At 45.1% G+C, this 21,654-nt stretch overlaps 1 protein-coding gene and 2 pseudogenes across 1 annotated transcript in view; 1 reads left to right on the forward strand and 2 right to left on the reverse strand.

Annotated features, from left to right (window-relative positions):
* Positions 1–2,909: 2,909 nt before the first annotated feature.
* Positions 2,910–3,419, reverse strand: LOC127697273 (40S ribosomal protein S23-like; annotated as a pseudogene).
* Positions 3,420–12,464: 9,045 nt separating this feature from the next.
* LOC127697423 (40S ribosomal protein S2-like) lies at positions 12,465–13,328 on the reverse strand (annotated as a pseudogene).
* A 4,698-nt stretch (positions 13,329–18,026) lies between these two features.
* Positions 18,027–21,654, forward strand: part of Nmnat2 (nicotinamide nucleotide adenylyltransferase 2) — a 165,114-nt gene continuing 161,486 nt past the window's right edge. The window contains exon 1 of the mRNA XM_052201071.1: positions 18,027–18,208. Coding sequence (XP_052057031.1) covers positions 18,124–18,208 — 85 coding nt within the window. The 5' untranslated portion in view covers positions 18,027–18,123. The remainder of the gene's footprint in view (positions 18,209–21,654) is intronic.

Consider the following 21,654-nt stretch of genomic DNA (forward strand, 5'->3'; position numbering starts at 1 on the left):
ACTTTAGAGTCTCTTCTAACCTTTGTTATATTATTACCTTACCCTCAGCCAGTCCATTCTTGAGGAAACTGGAAAAAATAGAAGGGAGAAGATGGCCAATTCTTATAAATCCACTTGTCTCTGAGCTACAAATGCTATACAAAGTATTTATACGTGTATCCTTACAATACAACACGGTCCCTTCTATGTCTATTACTTGTGCATTATGTGCATTGTGTTCATTATGTGCACTGTGTTCATTATGTGTATTGTGTGCATTATGCTGTATGTCCAGCACAGTGCCAGTATCCAGACCTTGTCATTTGTTTAAAAGACTGACACATGAATGGACTGATAAGACATTTTATTGATCCTCCTGCAACTAGTTCATTTAAAAAAAAATTCATACAGCTATTCAATACCCCAGTATAGCAAGATATTCAGAGTTTCCTCCCAAACAGTAATTAAGCCGTACAAGATTAAAGCAAATGAATGAAATGTCCAGGTATTGGGCAATTACGAGGATACGGCTTCCCATTTATCTTCCTCTGGTTAGATAATCTGAACTCAGATGAAAAGATCCTTTGTGTCTTTCTTGGGCTGAGCATGATAAGAAAGCCAGGTCGGCTGCCTTCCGCTGCTTATCGGTCATCAAAGCCTATTTCTTCGCCTTAGAAGCTTCATGTCTATTAAATGGATTCTGCATTCTCTTCTCTCCAAGCCAGAAGGCTGTGAGCTACAGTCAATCAAGTCTTATAGTACACTGTGGAGGGAGGGGGTAGGTCCATGTGCTTTTTCCAAATTACAATTATTTTTGTCCTGCATATCAAATTGTTTGCTGAACAAATCTTCCATATATAAATTATTTAAATATATATTCAGGCCGAGTCCAAGATTACAGAGTCCAAAGTAGGTTTTTTTTTTCAAAGAGAAAACAAACAAGAACCGGGGCTAATGGGACACACCTGGAATCCTAGTACACTCGAGGCTGACACAGGAGGATCACGAGTTCAAGACCAACCTTGGCTCCTTGAGACCCTGACTCAAAAAAAAAAAAAAAAAAAAAAAAAAAAAAGCCAACCAAAACACAAAATAGTAATGAGAAACACTACAGTATAGTTTCAGCTGTGGTTTAAATGTAAACTATTTCCCCACTGATTCAAATATTTGAAAACTTGTTCTCCAGCTAGCTGTGCTGTTTTAAATGTGGAACCCTGGCTGGAGGGGAGCAGGCAGTTGAGGGCTACCAGAAGTTTACAGCTCAGTCTTATCTCCTGTTCAAGATTCACTTCTTGACTAGGGACATAGCGTAACCACCTATCTTGTGTTCCTGACACCATGGAGCAGGTGGTGGTGTCACACCTTCTCCAGCCATGTGGACTGAAGCCCCTCAAGCTACAGGCAGAAACAACCAACCTTCTCTTTAGTTGCTGCTTGTGATGTATTCCATCCCAACAACAGGAAGAGTAACGCATCCTATTGTTGCTTGGTTTGGGGTCAGAATGAAATCAGGATCCAATGGTGAGGACCATATCCCGTTGCCATGGAGATGATTGTGCTGTCACAAATTTAGTGTGGCTTCATGGTGAAGAGAAACAGATGGTCTGGAAAAGAATGGAGGGCTGTGGTTAGCACAGTTAACGGCAGGACCAGCATCTCAGGCGCAATTTGCAAGGAGGTAGAGGTAGAGGTATAAATGACAAGCAAAGAGGCTTTCCAAAGGCCACCGAGCAAGAAAGAAGTCAGCCGGATAAAACGACAAAGCATTTTCTAAAGAGAGGGAAACCTTGGATATCTTTAAACTTAGAATGGAGAACAGGTAAGAAAGCAAACAGCGGGCGGGACAGCCACACCCACAGCTGACTCTCAAGACTGCCCAGGTCCTTGCTATACTGATCACTGTTGAAGTCAGAGATGTGGCTAACCCTGGGAAGGTCCGTGTCTGCCAGCCTCATGTTTACACCTGCTTGTTTTCTGACTATGTACAGTCTGAAAACACAGGCTCAGAAAGCTGCGATGGGGAATCGAGAGCCTACACAGTAAAGTCAGGAGCCTGTGCAGATCCATCCAACTGTGGAAACCAGAGTCCGCTGACAGCACAATGAAGCCTGGATTGTGAGCATGACATTGTGCTAATTGTCAGCCTGAAATCTTTCTGTCACCATACTGTTCATTCAAAGAGCAAATACATCCCTGACGTTTATTGGTGTGATATGAATGCGTGCCTCCAAAATTCCTGTGTTGAATTTATGTGTATGTGTGCCTGAGTGTATATATGTGCACAGCGTGCATGCAGGAGTCCATGGATGTCTGAAGAGTTGCATCTCCTGGGGTAGTGGTTACAGATGGTTGTGAGATATATGTGGGTGCTGGAAACTGAACCCAGGCACTCTGCTAGAGCAGAAAGAACTTTAAACTGTTGAACTATTTCTCCGACCTTCCTTTGCTGAACTCTTAACCCCTGAGATAGTGGCCCCCTCCTGCTGCTCTGTTCATCCTCATCCTCCTTCTTTCCTCCCTCCCTCCCTGTTTCCCTCTGTTCCCAACAAGCACACACATGCGCACACCAAACCTCTATGTCCATCTTGTCCAAGCTTGCCTCCTTCCTTGGGGAGCTTTCAGGACCAGGTATGAGCGTGTACACACACACACACACACACACACACACACACACACACATCTCCACCCAGCTCCGTTTCCTAGATGATAAACAGAGCCTGCACTGGGCCATACTCATGAGGAAAGTACTTGTTTTTACCTCATGTTCTGGAAGTGCCAAAAAGCAGGGTGGTAAGCACCCAAGGAGCTGTGTGTCAGAGTTGTAGCCACAGCACTGTGACATCGCCTCCTTTTGGCAGCATACTTAACTTGGATCCACATTGTGGCCCCTGCACTTTTTCCTGAGAGGCTAACAAAGCAAAAGACCCATCTTTTTTTTTTTCAGAATATGAAAATTTATTACTGTGTTTCCATTGTCAATTTTATGATCTTGGTCTTTCCTTCTTGCCTTTGTATAGAGCCAAAAGAGACACATTGGCCACTTTCACCACCTTAAAACGAACTCCGGGGATATCACCTACAGCATGACCTTTCCGACCAAATCCAGCAACCAGACCTTCATCGTTTTCCTCAATGAAGTTCAAACAGCCGTCGTTGGGCATGAATGCTGTGATCTTCTTGCCGTTCTTAATGAGCTGCACCCGGACACATTTCCTGATGGCAGAATTAGGCTGCTTGGCCTCAACCCCTTCTTTTTCCAGCACAATTCCCTTTGCATGAGAGGCACCCCCAAACGGATTGGCCTTCAGGGCTGTGCCCAAGTGGGCTTTCTTGTACTGTTTATCATGCCACTTCTAGACCCGTCGGTGACTGCGGAGCTTCCGGGCAGTACGGAGACCACAACACTTGCCCATCTTGCCAGCGCCACGGGCCCAAGAGAAAAAGAGGACCCATCATTTTTAAGTATCCCAAGTTTGATTACATCAGAGTAACCTTTTGGTGCATTTATATGAGGAAATGGACTCTCTACTATGTATTAATGATGCCTCCAAAACCCTAACCCTAAAGCTAAAGGTAACCCTAACCCTAACCCCTAACCCCTAACCCTAGCCCCCAATCCCTAACCATAACCCTAACCCTAGCACCTAACCCTAACCCTAGCACCTAACCCTAACCCTAACCCTAATGTGCTCAGATCATTCTGGAAGCCACTTTACAGGCCTAAAGGAAGATCTTAAAGAATCATCAGCACAATGGTCTGCCCTTAACTCTGTAAGGAAGTCTCTCTACTGTCTACCTTCTAAAGTTCCATGGCTGAGTGGACAGCAGAGGCCTCAGTAGAAGTGGATGAGGGGACAGAGGACTGAAGAGGGAGGCACTGCCGACTATCCACAGCCAGTGCTGTGATACCTTTCCCTGTGGCCCTGGGGTTCATGGTGGATCTCCAACTGAAGTCCCTAGGATGTCAATCAGGGTGGCACAGTATTTTTAATCCCCCTTTAGACAAGTTTTCATGCTTGAGTGTCAGGAGTGCTCAAAGATAACAAACAATTGGAGACCCTTACTGGAATTCTAGTCCTGGGGCCTAGAGAGGCAGACTTGGAGGCAATTCTTCCCTTCCCAAAGGCAGCCTGGGGCCTCCTGACAGGAACAAGACCTGGGCTCAGGAGGACCTAGCTAAGGTCCTGCCTTGGCCGTGTAGGGCGGTTGGATGATCTTAGGCAATCTGTCGGAACTCTTGGAGTCTTTGCTCAGTTGGAAATGTGATGGCAGTCCCTCCAAACCTCTCCAGGACACAGAGAAGGAGAGAAGAGAACTAGGACCTGGTTTAGTCTCACTTTATCATAATTTCTTCTTTGAGAAGTCAAGAAGTATTCAGACAGATTTTCAAGCAGAAAGTATTGGGTATCAAGTCACTTGCCCTCCTAGACCATTTGCATGATGCTAAATTTTGTATTCATCCAATACAAAGACCGTCTCCATTTTGCTCCTTAGTTCTGTGGCTGGGTTCTAAGGCTTCCTCTTTGGGATTAATCACAGAAAAAGGGCAAAGACAGACACTTCTAGTCCCTTGAAAAGTGAGGCTCTTTGCACCAGGACACAGCAGCTTTTGTATTCAGGATATATAGCCAGCATGCCCCTTGTTTTGACGAAATTCCTCAGTTTTTCCACATTCTTTTTATTGCTGCTTTATTTTGTCAAAAGCAGAGTCTCACTATGTAGCTGAGGCTGGCTTCAAATTCTCAATTTTCCTTCCTCAACCGGAGCACTGAGATTGCAGGTATGCATTACCACACCCAACCTCACTCAGTTAAAAACTCACAGTACATACTGTTGCCAGTCACTTACAACAGGACTCTGGAACTTGGGTCTGACGAGGGTGAAACCTTAAATGAGCCTTCATCTACCCTCATATGCGCATCCACACAGAGTCTGCTGATGCAGCTCACAGACCCAGTTATCGTAAAGATACTGAGACAGCGACTGTGCCTGAGCACTGTGAGCCAAAGTATCGCTACTCATGTCAATAGGGCTGCACTTCATTCTTTTTAAGATTGTGTATATGTATGATGTGCTTCTATGCAGGCATAGGCTTGTGCGGCAATCATTTTTATCCACTGAGCCATCTCACCTGCCCCCATATTGTTAATAATAGTAACTTATTACTAATTCCAAATCAGCTCTGCTTTCTCATGCGGAACCCTAGGGTGTTCTGATCATCTTCTCATTATCTTTCCAGTCTTTTCTATCATCTGCTTGATCTACCCTTTCAAATATCTCCATTCCCTGACTCTGAAGCATACACGTAATTGCATGCATGCACACACAATGCAGTCACACACACACAAACACTATAATCCTTTCATCCATTATCCTAGTTCCTATTGATTGATTTTTTTTATTCACCATACATTTATATTTCCAAAAGAACTAATTTTTTTCATATGTATCTTACTTGTATAAAAAGTAGATCTAGTAGACACAGCCATCGAGGGGGTGTGTTGGTTCAAGAAAAAGACACAACTAGGCATCTGAAAGAAAGGGATTAAAAACAATGAACTAAATGCCAATAAAAGGGATAAAGAAACTGAAATTATGTTTGAAGGGCACACCATAAGCTACAGAAGTCAGTTGTCAAAATTGCCCCTCAATGCCCATGACTTAGGCAGCTACTGACACACAGGTGTTGGCCTCAAACACATATCTAAAACAGTAATAGAAAAATTATTTCCACCCATAATATGTTCTAAGTCTCATGCAAAGGCAACTCAATGAAATGATCTAGTTAGTGTCCAGAAATCTAGCTGCAAGGGAGGCTGAGAAATACAGTTTCTAGCCATCTAAAGTTCAAGAATATATATAGGAGGCTCTGGGAAGAGATGTTAACCAGTGTAATTTAAGGAAATCTAATTCCTTACAGGTTGGGGGCACCAAAACCATGGTCCAATAGAGAACTTGAGGCCAGAAGGAAGTGGGTTCCCAGATTGTATAGTTATAATTGACGGTTAGATTATTCTTGTGTTTTTCTTAAGTTTTAAAACATCTAACTCAGAGAAAGAATTTTTAAAAAATGTGCAAGGAGGTTGGATCAAGCAAGATGATGATGGTGGTGGTGGTAGTGATGATGATGATGATCCACATTTATTAAACAAGTATGTTTTGAACTGTTGCTGTGTACCAGACTGTGATAGGCACTAGGGAGATAATAGTGGCCAAAAAAGAAAAAAAAAATTGCCAGAGGGTTTGGGAAAGTAGAATCTTAAATGTCCTCAGGGTTCAAGGCCAACCTCTGCCATTTACTGTATTGCTTGAACAAGTTGTTCAGAGGCACCAGATGGGGTTAGAGATGTGTGCCACATCTTGGCTCCTTTGCATCAGTCCTGAGGACTGAAAGCAGCTCCCTGTATGACTGAAGTAAAGGGGTACAGATAAAGTTAAGGGGGGTACAGGTGAGGTGGGAGACCATGGAGAACCAGGCTGTAGGGGTGGGTTGTAAGGTTTTTTGATTTTTTTTGTTTTGTTTTGTTTTGTTTTGTTTTGTTTTTCCGAGACAGGGTCTCTCTGTGCTGCTCTGGCTGTCCTGGAACTCACTCTGTAGACCAGGCTGGCCTTGAACTCAGAAATCTGCCTGCCTCTGCCTCCCAAAGTGCTGGGATTACAGGCGTGCGCCACCACTGCCCAGCTGATTTGTAGGTTTTTTAAAGAGTTTAACTTAGACTCTGAGGGGACTTATGAACTACTGGAAGATTTAAAGACTGGGATAATCTAACTCATATCTTTGAAGACACCCCCTTGGCTGAATATTGACAATAGCTGAGAGTAAAGAAGACTTTAGTGAAGAGGACTTGTGGAGGGTATCATTCTGGAGGCATTCATCAGGTGATTGGTTAGGAAGCAAAGTAAGCTCTCAGTGGTGATCTATATATTCCCCTTCTCTCTTTCCTTATTCCCTTTGTTACAAATTGTTCATCTAATCTTAGTGTATTGATTTTTTAAGACAAAGTTTCAGTGTATATCCAAGACTTGGAATCACAATCCTCCAACTTCGGCCTCAATCCATCTGCTTTTATTTTAATTTATTCAATTTGTTTAGAAAACCAAAAATCCTTGAATAAGCTGTTTTCTTAGGACAACAGTGCTGTGTTGTCTGCTTGTGTTTGAGAGCACATGCTCACATAATTATTTAACATTATTCCAATTTCAGGCTTTGGGTGGGGAAAAAGAAGGTGCATTTGCTTTGGTGGCCCTCTAAGTCTGCAGTGTTGTTTAGAGACAGTGCCCAGGGCTCAAGTGCCTCAGGAGTTTAGGGTATGTACTGCTTCTGCAGAACATCCAAGTTTCAGATTCCAGCACCCATGTCAGGAGGTCAGAGCGATCTATAACCCCAGCTCCAGGGGGATTTGACACATACATACATACATACATACATACATACTACATACATACATACACAAACACACACACACACAAACAAATGCACATACACACACACACACATAATTAAAGATAAAATGCTTCTCATAAATATGCCGTTGATTCTCTTTTAGGACAATCCTCCATCCAAGCTTTTCTAGGTAGCCATCTCAAAGGGCCACAAGGAGCATGTGGCACAAATCCTTACCATTTTTCTTTGGGTTCCTGAACTACTCTTCATTGTAGAGTTTAATCTGGTGGTTTTGGAGCAGCAGAGATGGAAATGAATCCCTTATGACCCCCACACAAGAGATATGAGGAGGCAGGAGTGCTGCCGAATGGTTGTGGGATATGAGCTGAGCTGAAAGGATTGCCTCTACAGAGACGTCCAGGATGAGGAAGCCAGAGGTCACCCTCAGTCTGGGCCATAAAAAAAGCCAAAGCATTCTTATGGAGCAGCAAGACAAGGAAGCTTGCAGAGATGAGAAGCAGACACTAGCTGTCCTGGTTAGGGTTATACTGCTGCAAACAGACACCATCACTAAGGACAACATTTAATTGGGGCTGGCTCACAGTTTCAGAGGTTCAGTCCATTATCATCAAGGCTGGAACATGGCAGCATCCAGGCAAGCATGGTACAGAAGGAGATGAAAGTTCTACATCTTGTTAGAAAGTCAGGTAGGAGAAGACTGGCTTCCAGGCAGCCAAGATGAGGCTCTTAAAGTTCATGCCCACAGTGACATACTTTCTTCAACAAGGCCCACACCTACTCCAACAAGGCCAAGCCTCCAAATAGTGTCACTCCCTGGGCCAAGCACATACAATCAGACTAGTACGTGACACAGATGACATGTTCAAATGTTCTAGATAAGCACACTTGCATCTTTGTGTGTTTCCAATACTGGAAAGCTATGATAAAGCATCCTTCACTAGTCCATAGCTGCATTTACCTAGGGCTGCTCCTTTTCCATCAACTTCTGTCCTCCTTCCAAACCAGTAGGTCTTAGGGATTGTTTTTTCTCCACAGGGTACCAGAGTTCCCTTTGAAACACATATTCTGGGGCTGGAGAGACAGCTCAGCAGTTAAGAACACTGTTTGCTGTTCCAGAGGACTTGGACTCAATTCCAGCACCCACGTGCAACTCACAACCATCTGGAACTCAAGTCCCAGGGAATCTGATGCCATCTTCTGGCTTCCTAGAGAACCAGGCACCACATGTGGTGCACAGACATATATGCAGGTGAAACACCACACACATAGGATACATTTACAAATAACTCAATTGTTTTAAATTTTAGATTTTATTTTTGTAGAAAATAACGCAATTGTTTTTTTAAATTTATTTTCAGGTGTGTGTGTGTGTGTGTGTGTGTAAGAGAGAGAGCACATGCACACACCTACACATATAAATGTAGGTGTCTAGAGAGGCTAGAAAATAGAATCAGGTCTCACAGAGCTGGAATTATAGTGAGCTGCTTAATGTAAGTTGAATGTAGGTTCCCTGGAAGAGTGCAACATGGCTGCAGTTGCTGAGCCATCTCTCTCTCTCTCTCTCTCTCTCTCTCTCTCTCTCTCTCTCTCTTTAAAAGATTTATTTATTTATTATATGTAAGTACACTGTAGCTGTCTTCACACACACCAGAAGAGGACGTCAGATCTCTTTGGGGATAGTTGAAAGCCACTATGTGGTTGCTGGGATTTGAACTCATGACCTTTGGAAGAACAGTCAGTGCTCTTACCTACTGAGGCTGGGCCATCTCTTTAGCTTGGTACTAAAATTTCTTAATATCATCAGGACACTTTCTGGTTTGGTTATGCTGTGATAATTGTGGTATGCTTTCTTCTTATTGTGACACTGAAGACATAATTTTGCCAAGCTCTTCTGCTCTTTCAGGACTGCTCAGTCTAAATTCTTTGGATGTTGTTCTGCCTTCCTGATAAGGTTGATCAATTAGGATATTTCTTCTTTATACTCAGAGGGTCTGACTGGGGACAGCACACATTCAGCCAACACTAAGCAGTGTCTCTAGAGACCCTTTTAGACTTATTACTTTTGTTTACGAACATGTGTATCTCTCTCTCTCTCTCTCTCTCTCTCTCTCTCTCTCTCTCTCTCTCTCTCTCTGTGTGTGTGTGTGTGTGTGTGTGTGTACATGAGCACAAGTTCCTGTAGAGTCCAGAGAAGGTATCAGCTCCTCATGAAGCTGGAGTTATAAACTGTTGTTAGTCACCAAATATGGATGCTGGAAACTGTACTCAGGGTCCTCTGGAAGAGCCACAAATGTTCTTAACCACCAAGTCATGTCTCCAGCCCCTTCCTGGAGAATTTTGCTCTTGTTCTTGGGAGAGATGCTGTCAGTGCCCATGAGATCATGATCAGACAAAGATAATGCTATGCAAGGCTGTCAGTAGTCATCTTGCTCTGATATGAAGGTCTTACATCTGAGAATAGAACAGTCTTAGAAGAAAGCAAGCTAGAGATGCTGAGAGATAGAAAAAGAGTCTTGAGATTATGTGTCTCAAGCTAGGTATGGAAGCAGACACCAGTACTTGGGATGCAGAAGCACAAGGCTACTCTACATGTAAGGAGCTTCAGGTTAATCTGGGCTACAGAGTTAAATCTTACCTTAAGTAAAATCTCTCACATACACACACACACACACTCACAGAGAGAGAGAGAGAGAGAGAGAGAGAGAGAGAGAGAGAGCTATTTGAACTCTTGTGCCTAAAGCTAGAAAGACCCTTTAGATTGCCCAGTCCCAAAGACCCAAATTCCCTCTTTGGTTTAAACTTTGAGTTTCTGCCACTTGCTTCTGAAATTGTTCTGCATAATACAAGGAGATAAAAATCTGGAAATGTGCAGTCACTAAGTTTGTTCTGCCTCGTTCCAGCCATAGGAAGCAGATACATTCTGAAGTCCGAGACTGGTAGATTGAGGAGTGATGCAATTCTCTGACTACTCCATTTCCTTGGCAGTAAATTTCGTGACTATGACAAGCTACCACTGTGGCTCAGTGGCCTTGGTAGTGTTACAATATGCTTGGAGTCACTGGGTGAAGTTATAGGTTAGGTCTGACTTAACTACATCACAAATATTGACTTAATGGGAAAAAATACTTTGTGTTTTTAAGTTCTCTGTCCTTTATTTACTACTCCCTTGAGTCTATGTTTTGCATTATGGTAACTTAAAGGCAGGAGTCAGAGATATTCTCGGATGACATTTCAGGGAATAATTTTACTCCTTAATCAATGATACTTCTTTCCAAGTCTCTTGGAACTGATTACTTTAGCTCCATTCCTGCTCTGGGGAAAATAGAAATATCAGTATCTTCAGCCTCCTGGTGAAGTGATGTTTGTATTATCCCAGATAGCTGAGAAAAGCAGGAGAGAAAAGACTGGCAAATACCTCAGTTTGTTGAAGAAATGTACTAGCAGCAGACAGTGATTATTATATAGCCTTTCCCCTTTCACTGTAGGACCAGCAATAGCGGCATGTTTAAAACTGATGACCAGGTTTTAAATTTAGGGACATAGTTCATTTGTTAAATGGGGTTTGAACCATTAGAAAAATTGACAAGCCTGAGGGAGCCCTGAGGTGGAGTTCGAAGCTGGAGAATCTTGCTGTAGCATATGGATGGAATGATAGTGTTTGCTTGGAGAGTGAGTGACTGGGAGAGGGGACGGTGACAATCCTGTTAGCCTTCCTGGTGCAGAGAAGTCCCATAAAGGAAAGGGTGCAACTCCAGAGGCCCTAAACTGTCATGGCCTTCTCAGAATCATATTTTCCTTTCTACCGGAAAAGCATACATGTTCAGTATATGACCTGATCCTGGGAACTGAGCGAGCCCCATTTTGAGTATACCTTTTTGCTCTCATTGCAAGAGATGGGCCCTAGGGTTATTTTGGCAGTCGGCTCCATAAACATGGAATTATTTGTCCTGAGAATGTGCAGTAAGACTGGAGAGATGGCACATGCTGCTCTCTCAGAGGCACAGAATGCAGTTCCCAGCCCCCAGGTCAGTCGGCCCATAGCAACCTGAACTCCAACTCCAGAGCATCTGAGGCCTTCTGGCCTCCATGGGCACCAAAACTCACATACACGCATTTATAATTAAGAATAAAATAAGCTTTAAGAAACTTTTTTTTTTGAGACAGGGTTTCTCTGTATAGCTCTGGGTGACTAGGTTTTTTCAGAAATCCACCTGCCTCTGCCTCCCAAGTGCTGCGATTAGAGGCATGTGCCACCACTGCCCAGTGAAACAATTTAATTAAGAAAATATATAATAATTTTCAATCGATAAATAAGGAGAGAAATAAGCATGTGTGAGCTGACTTTACTCGTGCACATTTCATGCCAAACTTAACGGACATATAAACTTGCCCACCAGAGTTGGGGTTTATAGTAGAAAAGTGCTGGGCGAATGAGCTTCCTGGAGCCATTGGGAGGCTCACCTGGCTGGGATGGACCGCAAGGTGCAGGCAATGGGAGAGTGACTGAATGACTCCTTTTCAGCCTAAAGCAATTCCCAGCTGCCGCCAGAAAGTTGAAATATTAGAGCAAATTATACCACCGAAGTTAAAATAAACACCCCAGGAATAGGGCACTGTAAATATTAAGATGCATTCATTATGCAAGAAGCTGCATCCCTAATTCTATATTTTCCCCATTTCTGTATCTTAATAACCAGTGTTGAAATCACCATTACCGTTAATGTCTTCAGCTGTTTACTTCCACTGGTTGTGACACAAATTATTGGCACATCCTCAAAGCCATTCCCTTCTGATTGTTTCTTCCAGAAGCATCCTTTATAGCTATCAATAGAAAAAAAATAAACACTTAAAAACTACAAGTGTTTTATAACTAAGAATTTTGTGATCTGGTGTAACACTGACAATATGCCTCACACAAACCCAAATCAACAAACAGAAAGCAAACTACTCTTTACTCACTTTTCTGACCCACATCGCGATTCATAGAACATGCAGTGAGTACGGGGTCCATCTTATAGCTCAGAGCATGAAAAAAATACTTTAACAGACTTAATTCATTATTTTCCTTGTATGAAAACCCTTATGTGGTAGACACAGCTGGAGCCTAGGTTCTCTGAACAGAGACTCTGGTGTGGATTTTCACAAGATGATCGGTGAATTCCTGATAAGGAGACCTGGTGAACACAGTCTCTTTCCAGAGGTCAGGGTTCAGGTAACTTGTAGATCTTGAAGATGGCATCAAAGGTGGCCTTGGCAAAATTGCCCAGGGTGGCAGTGCAGCCCCTGGCTGAAGTATAGCAGTCATCTACATGGGCCACCATCAGGAGTTTCTTGGGCACAGGTGCAGAGACGATGCCAGTGTCTCTAGGGGCAGGGATGAGACGCACCAGCACAGAGCCACGGCGGTCTGTCACCTTGCATGGAACAGTGTGGGGCTCGCCAGCCTTGCTCCTCCAGTAGCCTCTCCGCACAGGGACGATGGAGAGCTTGGCCAAGATGATGGCCCCTCGGATGGCAGTGGCGACCTCTTTGGAGCACTTAATACCAAGACCAACATGACCACTGGAATTCCCAATAGTGACGAATGTTTTGAACCTGGTCCGCTGACCAGCCCGAGTCTGCTTCTGCACTGCCATGAGTTTCAGAACCTCATCCTTTAGAGATGCACCCAGGAAAAAGTCAATAATCTCAGACTCCTTAATGTGCAGGGAGAACAGGTAGATCTCCACCAGGACTTGATCTTCATGCCCTTCACCAGGCGGCCCAGCTTGGTGATGAGGATCCACTCCTGTCTTCAGCTTTACCTCCACGAGCCCCGTGGCCTCAACCATGGTCACGGTGGTGATTCGGTCATTGTGGGAATCCTCCAAGTTAGCCATTGAGGCCTCCTAATCCTGGGCCCGGGCTCCTCCAGGCCACCCGCTGCACCTGCATCATCCACCATTTGGTGTTCTCCTCAAGAAGTGTGCAAAATTATTTTTAATGTTTTTATCTGACGGGATCTAGACAATCTCACTACAAGTTATCGTAGTTATTTCAACAATCTAGAAATAGGTACCATTCCAAATAAAGGGTTAGCGGTGAAGGATTTGCCCAAAGCCATATAATTAGCATATAACGAGCCAGCCAGCCACATCCTACCCTCTATATTTTCCCTTTCCTTCTTTTCCAGGCAGAGTTTCATACATCCCAAGCTGGCCGAAGCTCTGTACCCAGTATGTCTACCACACTCCGTTTACACCATGCTCAGGAGGAAAGCCAGCATTTATGCAACCAGCACGCGAACCTTACCAAACAAGTTCCATCCTTATCCCCAGCCTCCACGTCTTCACGTTCCAGCTCAGAGACCTTATTAGGTATATATGAATATGTGCAAGAATATGAAGAGTGAAAAGACTACAGAGCCAGTGAGATGACAAGGGTGACAAGCTGGTGAGCCGAGTTCCACCCTCAGAACCCGTACGGTAGACAAAAGAGAACTCAGCCCAATACGATGCTCCTTGGAACTTACATGCACACCTTGCCCCTCCCCAATAATAAATAAATGCAGACTGTTAATTATTTATAAAGGAAACTTTAAATTGAAAAGAGACATTATTAGGTTCACACTCTAAGTTTAGAATCTAAACTGTTACTTAAGGCACAGCCTACAAGACTGAAAATGTATTTATTGAACTACAACTACAAACTTGCTTTCTGGGGGGCCTAGAGAGTTGGCTCAGCAGTTTAAAGCATTGCACTCTTTGCAGCAGAACCAGGTTCGATTCCCAGCCTCTGCACAGTGGCTCACAGTAGACTGTAACACCTGTTCCAGGGCATCTGAAACCCTCTTGTGATCCCCACAGGGACAAGGTACACATGCGATGAACAGACATACATGCAAGGCAAAAGCAGACATCTCTGTGAGGTCAAGTCCAGCCTGGTCTACAGAGTGAGTTCTAGGACAGCCAGGGCTACACAGAGAAACCCCGTCTCAAAAAAACAAACCAGAACAAAACACTTACCTCCAGTCTCTGCCAAACAGTCAGTATCCACTCAGGTTCTACCTACAACACCAATGATTAGCTCACCTTTGTGTCTTGGTAGGTACTATTATTTTTATTTTTGAAATGTGGTCGAGGACCAATAGATGGCTCAGTTGGAAAAGGTGCTCGCCATACAAGCCTGGGAACTTGAATTTGATCCTTGAACCCACAGAAAGCTAGAAGGAGGGAAGCACTTTTAACCACATACCACCACCACCACCATTGCCACCGCTGCCGGCGTTGCACTGCAGCTGCCACCACCCCACCACCGTCGTCGTCGTTGTCATCGTCGTCGTCATCATCATCATCTTCTATAATGAAATGAAGCTGGTAGCTGGATATAGCAGCTCATGCCTGCAGTCCTAGCACTCGGAACCTGGAGGCAGTAGAATCAGGAGATCAAGATCATCCATCCTCAGATCCACCACAGGTCAAGGCAAGCCTGAATTAACAAGACCCTGGCCCCCTGCTCTCCTCCTCCAAAATCAATAAGAAAGAAAGGACAAAAGAAAAGAGAGAGACAAACAGAAATTGAGATAAACCAAACATCCAAATGTGATTGCTCTTGCACAGAAACAAACCAAAGGAGACCGCGAGCTTGACGAAGCGCCAAGACTTTGACCAAAATGACCAGTGGGTACAGCTGGCTCAGAACACACCAGCTCTCTGAACTCAGACCAGTCAAGTCTCTGTGCCTCTCCACGCAGCTTCCTAAAATGGGATGCACTTGGAGACTTATGTGAAGTGCACAGTCCCAGGATGTCTGGATATATAACGAACGTAGCCACTGCTATTAATTTGCTGTGCTCTGGGCTGATTTTGAGGGCCTCCTGTCTGTTCTCTGTATCTGCTTCTCCCTAGGTGACCTCATTCGATCCCATGACTTTAAAAATAATCTGTACTAGTGACTCCAAAATATGTCTCCTGCCAAACCCATCTCTGCAAAAGCGAGCCGGATCATGTCACTTTTCTCTTCAAAAATCTCTGCTAAGGTTTCCCATCTCCCTCGCCCCACCAAGAGGCTCTGCACGCCCTGTTATACTTTGAGGGCCATTCCTCAACTCTTTCTGTGTTCCTTCTTTTTCAGCCATGCTGCAATTGTATGTTGAATGCCCCTAGAGGGTCTTGCTCATCAGACCATTTCTACTTCCTGTCTGTCTTGCTTGCTCATCCCCAAAGGTTCATGCAATGTGACCCTTTGTGTGACCAAAGTTCCTGCTCAGACACTGTCTCAGAAGGAGCCTGCCTACCCCTGACCCCCTCGGAAGAGGATTCATTCCTTTGCGGTTTCTTTCCCTGCTTTATGTTTCTGTATGTTCCAATTGCTAATGCAATCTATTCAATTTTTTTTTAATGGTCTGTTGTTTTATGCCTAGAGTGTGAACTGAATTAAATCAACAACCTCATCTTGTTCACAACTCCTAAGTCAGTGCTTGGTATACGGCAAGCATTCAATAAATATTTATTGCTTAATTATAATTATGTTAATTGCCCAGCTTCTAACAGCTCTTGCTCTTCCCACCCACTCATTTGCATCTTGTGTTGGAGAAGACACAAACTTCTGGATGAATTACACTGGTTCTTAAGACTCTTATGAAACTCTGGGGTCAGTGCTTTGGCTTATTAGGTAGAGCAGATGTCACCAAGGCTGATGACCTGAGTTCTATCCCAGGGACCCACACTTAGAAAGGAGAGGAAAGACAGCTGCAGGTTGTCTTCTGAGCTCTGTGGTATTGCTGGTGTGTGTGTGTGTGTGTGTGTGTACACTTGCACACATATATAGTAATAAGCTAGAAAATTTCTCCACAGTAGCAGTTGATTTACTATTCAGCAGAAATTATGGACGACGTACTGCATGCCTGGCACAAACTCTTAGATAAGAAGTTAGGAGTGGTGCTAGTGTAGTGGCTGAACAGGCAAAGTTACTCGCTACCAAGGCCAATGGCCTGGGTTCAACACCTGGGACACACAGTGCAGAAGGAGAGAGCTGACTCTTGCAAGGAACTGTTAGTGACTCAAAGCCCGCGAAAGCAATGCTTGTGCTCCTGAATCACTAAGCTAATTATTGGTTCTGTAATGCATCCAAACAGCTGACCAGTCTTCAAACCTTTCCTTTCCGCCTATTCATTTTTCTGAGTCTTAGCCCATTCATTTACTAAACTCAAATTTTAAGGCGTTTTTCTGATTGTCTCTATATCCCATCCATCGGAGACCAAAAGCTACAAAATCTACGCTGTCTATCCTGTTGCTGCCTTATCTCCTTCTTTGCTGCCTCTCCAAGCCCTTAAGTCCCAGGACAGGACCACCTGTCCAAGGCTGCCAGTTTCCAATCACATTCTCATCTTCCCTTTTGCTCTTTTCTTCCCAACAGTCAGAGATCTCATAAGAATGTCAATTACACGGTGCTCTCCCTTTAAAGCTTTCAGTGACTTCCTTTCAATATTCCACTGTAAGTTAGCAACTCATAAAAACTTCCGGTCCGCCGGGCAGTGGCAACTTTAATCCCAGCATTTGGGGGGGCAGAGGCAGGCGGATTTCTGAGTTGAGGCCAGCCTGTTCTACAGAGTGAGTTCCAGGACAGCCAGGGCTACACAGAGAAACCCTGTCTCGAAAAAAAGAAAACAACAACAACAACAAAAAAAAAAAAAAAACCTTCTGGTCCATTAGCCTTGCCCTGTGTGATGGTGGGGGCACACTTCTCTACTATTGTTTGCCTGCCTGTCTGGGACTTGTGGCTATATGGCCCTCCTTTCACATTCTCAAGCACAGGAAGGCCCTACCCTGTCCCTAGGGCTCTGCACTAACAGCTCCTTGTCTAAATGGGCCTGCCTTATATATGCCGTTTAAGCCAGAGAGGCTTTCTCAGACTCTGTCCAATCTGCTCTGTCAGAGAGTGAATTATTTCAGTTATCATGCGGGGTCCATAACAGCATCCAATAGAAAGTGAGCATCCAGAAATAAGCACTGAGCGGTGACTGTCTCAATTTAGGAATTTCCTAATACCTAGATTTACTAATTTCCCATTCATATGCTCTCAATCCCATAATTCAACCCCCACAAAGGACCAAAAGGGCTTTCTTAGTAACCACAGTCCAGATCTGGATTCCAGTCAATAGTTTAGAATCACTAAATAAGGGAGGAAAACAAAACAAGACAAAACTCCGAAATGAACACTACTGAAAAGAAAAATTATCATTTGTCACTTAAAATATGAAAGCTCCTGAGGAAAAAATTTCATAAAATCAAACATTTTTGAAGTCGGATATGTTAGAGAATATAGACAGGGAGAGAAAAAGGTGAGGCAGGAAAAAGAAATCTGACACGGAGAGGACATAGCCAGCAGCCAAGCTGCCAGGATGCAAGGTTCTGGGTTGGGACCACTTCTTGCCTTGTAGATAAACTAGGATGCAGTGAGATGGAATGGGGAGGGGAGAAATGACAGTGTCAGGCACCAGGACCAGTGACGCAGAAGAAGCTAGAGAGGAAGTAGGACTGAGCAGAGCCAAGGGGAGAGCAATACAAAAGCAGCCTCGGATCTCGCCGGAGTGGCAAGCGTTAAAGGGAGGCGGGGAGTGACGCGGTTTGCGTCTAGAGCGGCTCCTTGGAGTCCACAGCATCCACCGCCGGAGCCTCGCCTTCCTTTCTCCGTCTGCAGACACATCGAGACACAAAAAGAGGCAACCCCTGGATCAGTGCGAGGGACCTATTCCCATCATGACCGAGACCACAAAGACCCACGTTATCCTGCTGGCCTGCGGCAGCTTCAATCCCATCACTAAAGGGCACATTCAGATGTTCGGTGAGTCCTCCCGCCCACCCCGGAGGCTGCTTCCGCTGCTCTACTCTCGCCAGTATCGGTTTTCCAGGGCGATTGAGCAGGAAGGCGTGCGCCCCTCCGGAGAGGTGCGCCCCGTGATCCGGCTCGTGCCAGGTCAGCCCCAGCTCTCCCCGCCAGCACGAGCCGACGCAAACTGCGTTTTGTTTGTGTGTTTTTTTTTCCTCCCCAGGCTTCTCTAGCCTGGGGCCAGATCTCCTCGCCGAGGGCCAGGGATGGGGGAGGTGCGAGGCTGGGGTGGTGGTAGTGTGAATGTCCTCTGGGGCGTTGGGGGGCTCCAGGTTAGAGCCCCGGAGTGCAGTGGTTTGAGTACTTGGCGGGCAAGGGTGGGGATAGGGGCAGAGGTTGGGGTGCGAAGAAGGGAGGTGAGGGGCTGGAGATAACGTGCTGTTTGTTTAGGATGGGCAGAAAGCTCGAAGGAGTTAAATGTACCTCGGAGACACAAACACTCGCACACGACACACCAGTGGCAGGGACTGGGGCTTCAAGGAGACTACTACTGGGCTGGGCTGGCGGTTCCGGGAGGCTCAACGGACAGTGTTTGGGGATTGTAGCTTTGGTGGCCCAGAGCAGTGGATGTTGGCTGATGGCGAGGGAGGGGTATCACTGCCCTGCCAAGGTTTGGCTCCGGCTGCCTTGGAAAGGGGAGGGGGCGAGGCGGCTGCTTCGGGAGGTGGTCCACGAGCCGGCGTGATGGATCCGGGCCCAAGTTGGCCAAGCTTCTGCCCAGGGCGGCGATGCCACCCGGCATCCTTGCGGTGTGAGTGTGAAGATGGATGTTTGAATGTGCGTGAGAGCTCGTGTGTGGGGTAGGGACGCGTCTTCACGAGTTTGGTTTTTTGTTTTTTGTTTTTTGAGGTTTGGGATATTCAGCAAGAGGGAGAAAGCCCCGGCCTCTGGGGGCGTGCATATGGTCCAACAGAGAGGCAGGAGAAAGGTGATTATCCACGCAGGTTAGAAATTGCTCGCCACCGGTGTGGAAGCCACGCGGCTCGGAAGCTGCTGTGTAGGACCCAAAGGCGCAGGGTGTGTGCGCGTTTAGACCCCAGAGAGAGGGACGCGGGGTCACTTTAAAATCATAAATTGAGAAGTTAGAAGTTGGGGTGATTTTTTTTTTCCCTCTGGGCCTTAAGAAAATGAGTAAGGGAGAGCCTGGGCTCTGGGGATGGGAGCAGGGAGAGAGCAGGGTGAGAGTCCCTGACCCTGCCCTGCGGTGAGGCGCTCTCCACAGGCGGCGGTGCTGAAACGCAGCGCGCTGCTCCTGGCTGCGGGCACACGTGTTTGCCCAGGTCTGGAGGATTGCCAGAGCGTTCCTAGGTTGTTTAATGAAAGGCACAGCATATCCGCGAAGACCACCCCAAATGCTCAAGCTAAAAATACTCGCCTCTAAACCTAAAAGATGAATCTGCACTAGGCCTGACGGTTAAAAACTCAGGACAAGGTTATAAAACTACCCTGCACACAGGGCAGGTCCGGTAGCCACCTTACGGAATGGAAAAAGGACACCTAAGAGGCAGCCATCCTTTCCGCTTTATTCTGTAAGCTTTGAAAAGTACTTATTCAGATATGACGCCAACTTGCCTGTTAAATAGGGTGCTTTGTTCCAGCAGCAAGGTAAACCAGCAGAAAGGCAGGCCACCTCCTCAGTCTTCTGAAGTAGCAGTAACCGGGCAACCACCACTCTATCTTCTTGTGAGTCCAGTGTCTTCTCTTTTACTCTTCCTCCCCATCCATCTCTTTTCCACTGGCAGTCTTACGCTGATACTGTTTTCCTCTCCCTGGGCCAGGCAGGATCGAACTTCCTTGAGAACTCTTTAGCTGTAGGCATCTTTAGTGGGACAGTGGGTGCTCCTCCTTTCTTTTGGGGGCTAAGGATGTGGAAAAAAATCCCACTTGCTCAGAAGAGGGTCAGATTTTGGTTGAGAGCAAGGGCATGGGTACTGCGGCTGGGGAGTTTGGTAGCAGTGATAAAGATGGTTAGTTACCAAGGAGATGCTGACCAGTCAGTTCTCCGGGAGCTTGGGGGATAAAATGTGAAAGCAGGCACGGGTTGTAGCAGAAGATTTTACATTTAGAATAAGTGACAGGAGACACTCGGCAGTGGGCATTAGTCACTTCCCACGGGCACTGAGGACCAATCAAGAACAGCTGTCAAGAAAGCCCTTTTAAGTGTCCATTAAGCGTAACATAAAGAAACACAGGAAAAAGGCTGGGATGTCGGTTTGCTCTGGGTTGAAGGGGCTTACCACCTAATGGAGGCATCTCCAAAGCACGTAAACACGGGAAAAGCAAGTAAGACTGGAAGACAAAATAGCTATGACACCATTCATTGTGGGATCTCATATTGGTAGCTTTGAGATTCGGCTACATTTGAAAATTATTTTTACGACATTTATTTCATTATTATTTGTGAGTGTGCATGTGTGTATGCATGTGTGTGCATGTGTGTATGCATGTGTGTGTTCATGTGTGTGTATGCATGCGTGTGAGTATGCATGTATATGTGTTCATGCATGTGCTACTGTTTTCATATGGTGGTCAGAGGACAACTTGTGAGAATTGTTGCCCTTCTTCTACTGTGTGTGTACCGGGTACTGAACTCAGGTTACCAGCTTTGGTGACAAGCATCTTTGCTTTCAGAGCCATTTTAGCGGCCCAATAATTTTTTTTTTTTTGAGACCCTGCCTCAGTTTTACTGCCCTGGATGGCCTAGAAGTGGATCTGACCAGTCCTGAACTCACAGAGATCTTCTTGCCTCTTCCTTGTGAACTGGTTTTGTCTTGATATTGGATCTCACTCTCAGCCCAAGCTGGTCTCAAAGCCATGTTAATTCTCTTGCCTCAGCCTTTGCAAGTACTGGACCAGGTGTTGTGCATGGCTGTGCTGTCAGGGATGACTTAAACTCCCACACCCTCCAGTTTCTGCCTCCTGAATGCTGGGATTACACAAGGACACCCAGCCCTGAGCCACCCTGAGCCTCACATCTTAGATCCCTCTTACAAATACCACTGCACTGCATGAACTAGGAAGACATGCTCAGCTAATGGTTGGGCCATCTTATGAGCACTGTTCCCTTCAAATGTATCCTAATTAGAATGAAATTGGCCCTCAGTTTACTGAACTCTTGGTGGTATGTTTCCTCAGGAGCTCTTTCTCAAAAACTAAAAAAGAAAGAAAGAAAGAAAGAAAGAAAGAAAGAAAGAAAGAAAGAAAAAAAGAAAGAAAGAAAGAAAGAAAGAAAGAAAGAAAGAAAATAATGTGGATACCACTAGACAAGCTAGCCACATACTATTTCCTTTTTAAAATAACTTTAAGGTTTTTCTTCCCAAGAATACATAACTATTTTACCTAATTATATTATCAAACTTTCTTTAGGTATGTGAAATCTGGTGGTTACATACTTGTAACCC

This window comes from Apodemus sylvaticus, chromosome 12 (genome assembly GCF_947179515.1).
Source record: "Apodemus sylvaticus chromosome 12, mApoSyl1.1, whole genome shotgun sequence".
NCBI classification, from domain to species: domain Eukaryota; kingdom Metazoa; phylum Chordata; class Mammalia; order Rodentia; family Muridae; genus Apodemus; species Apodemus sylvaticus.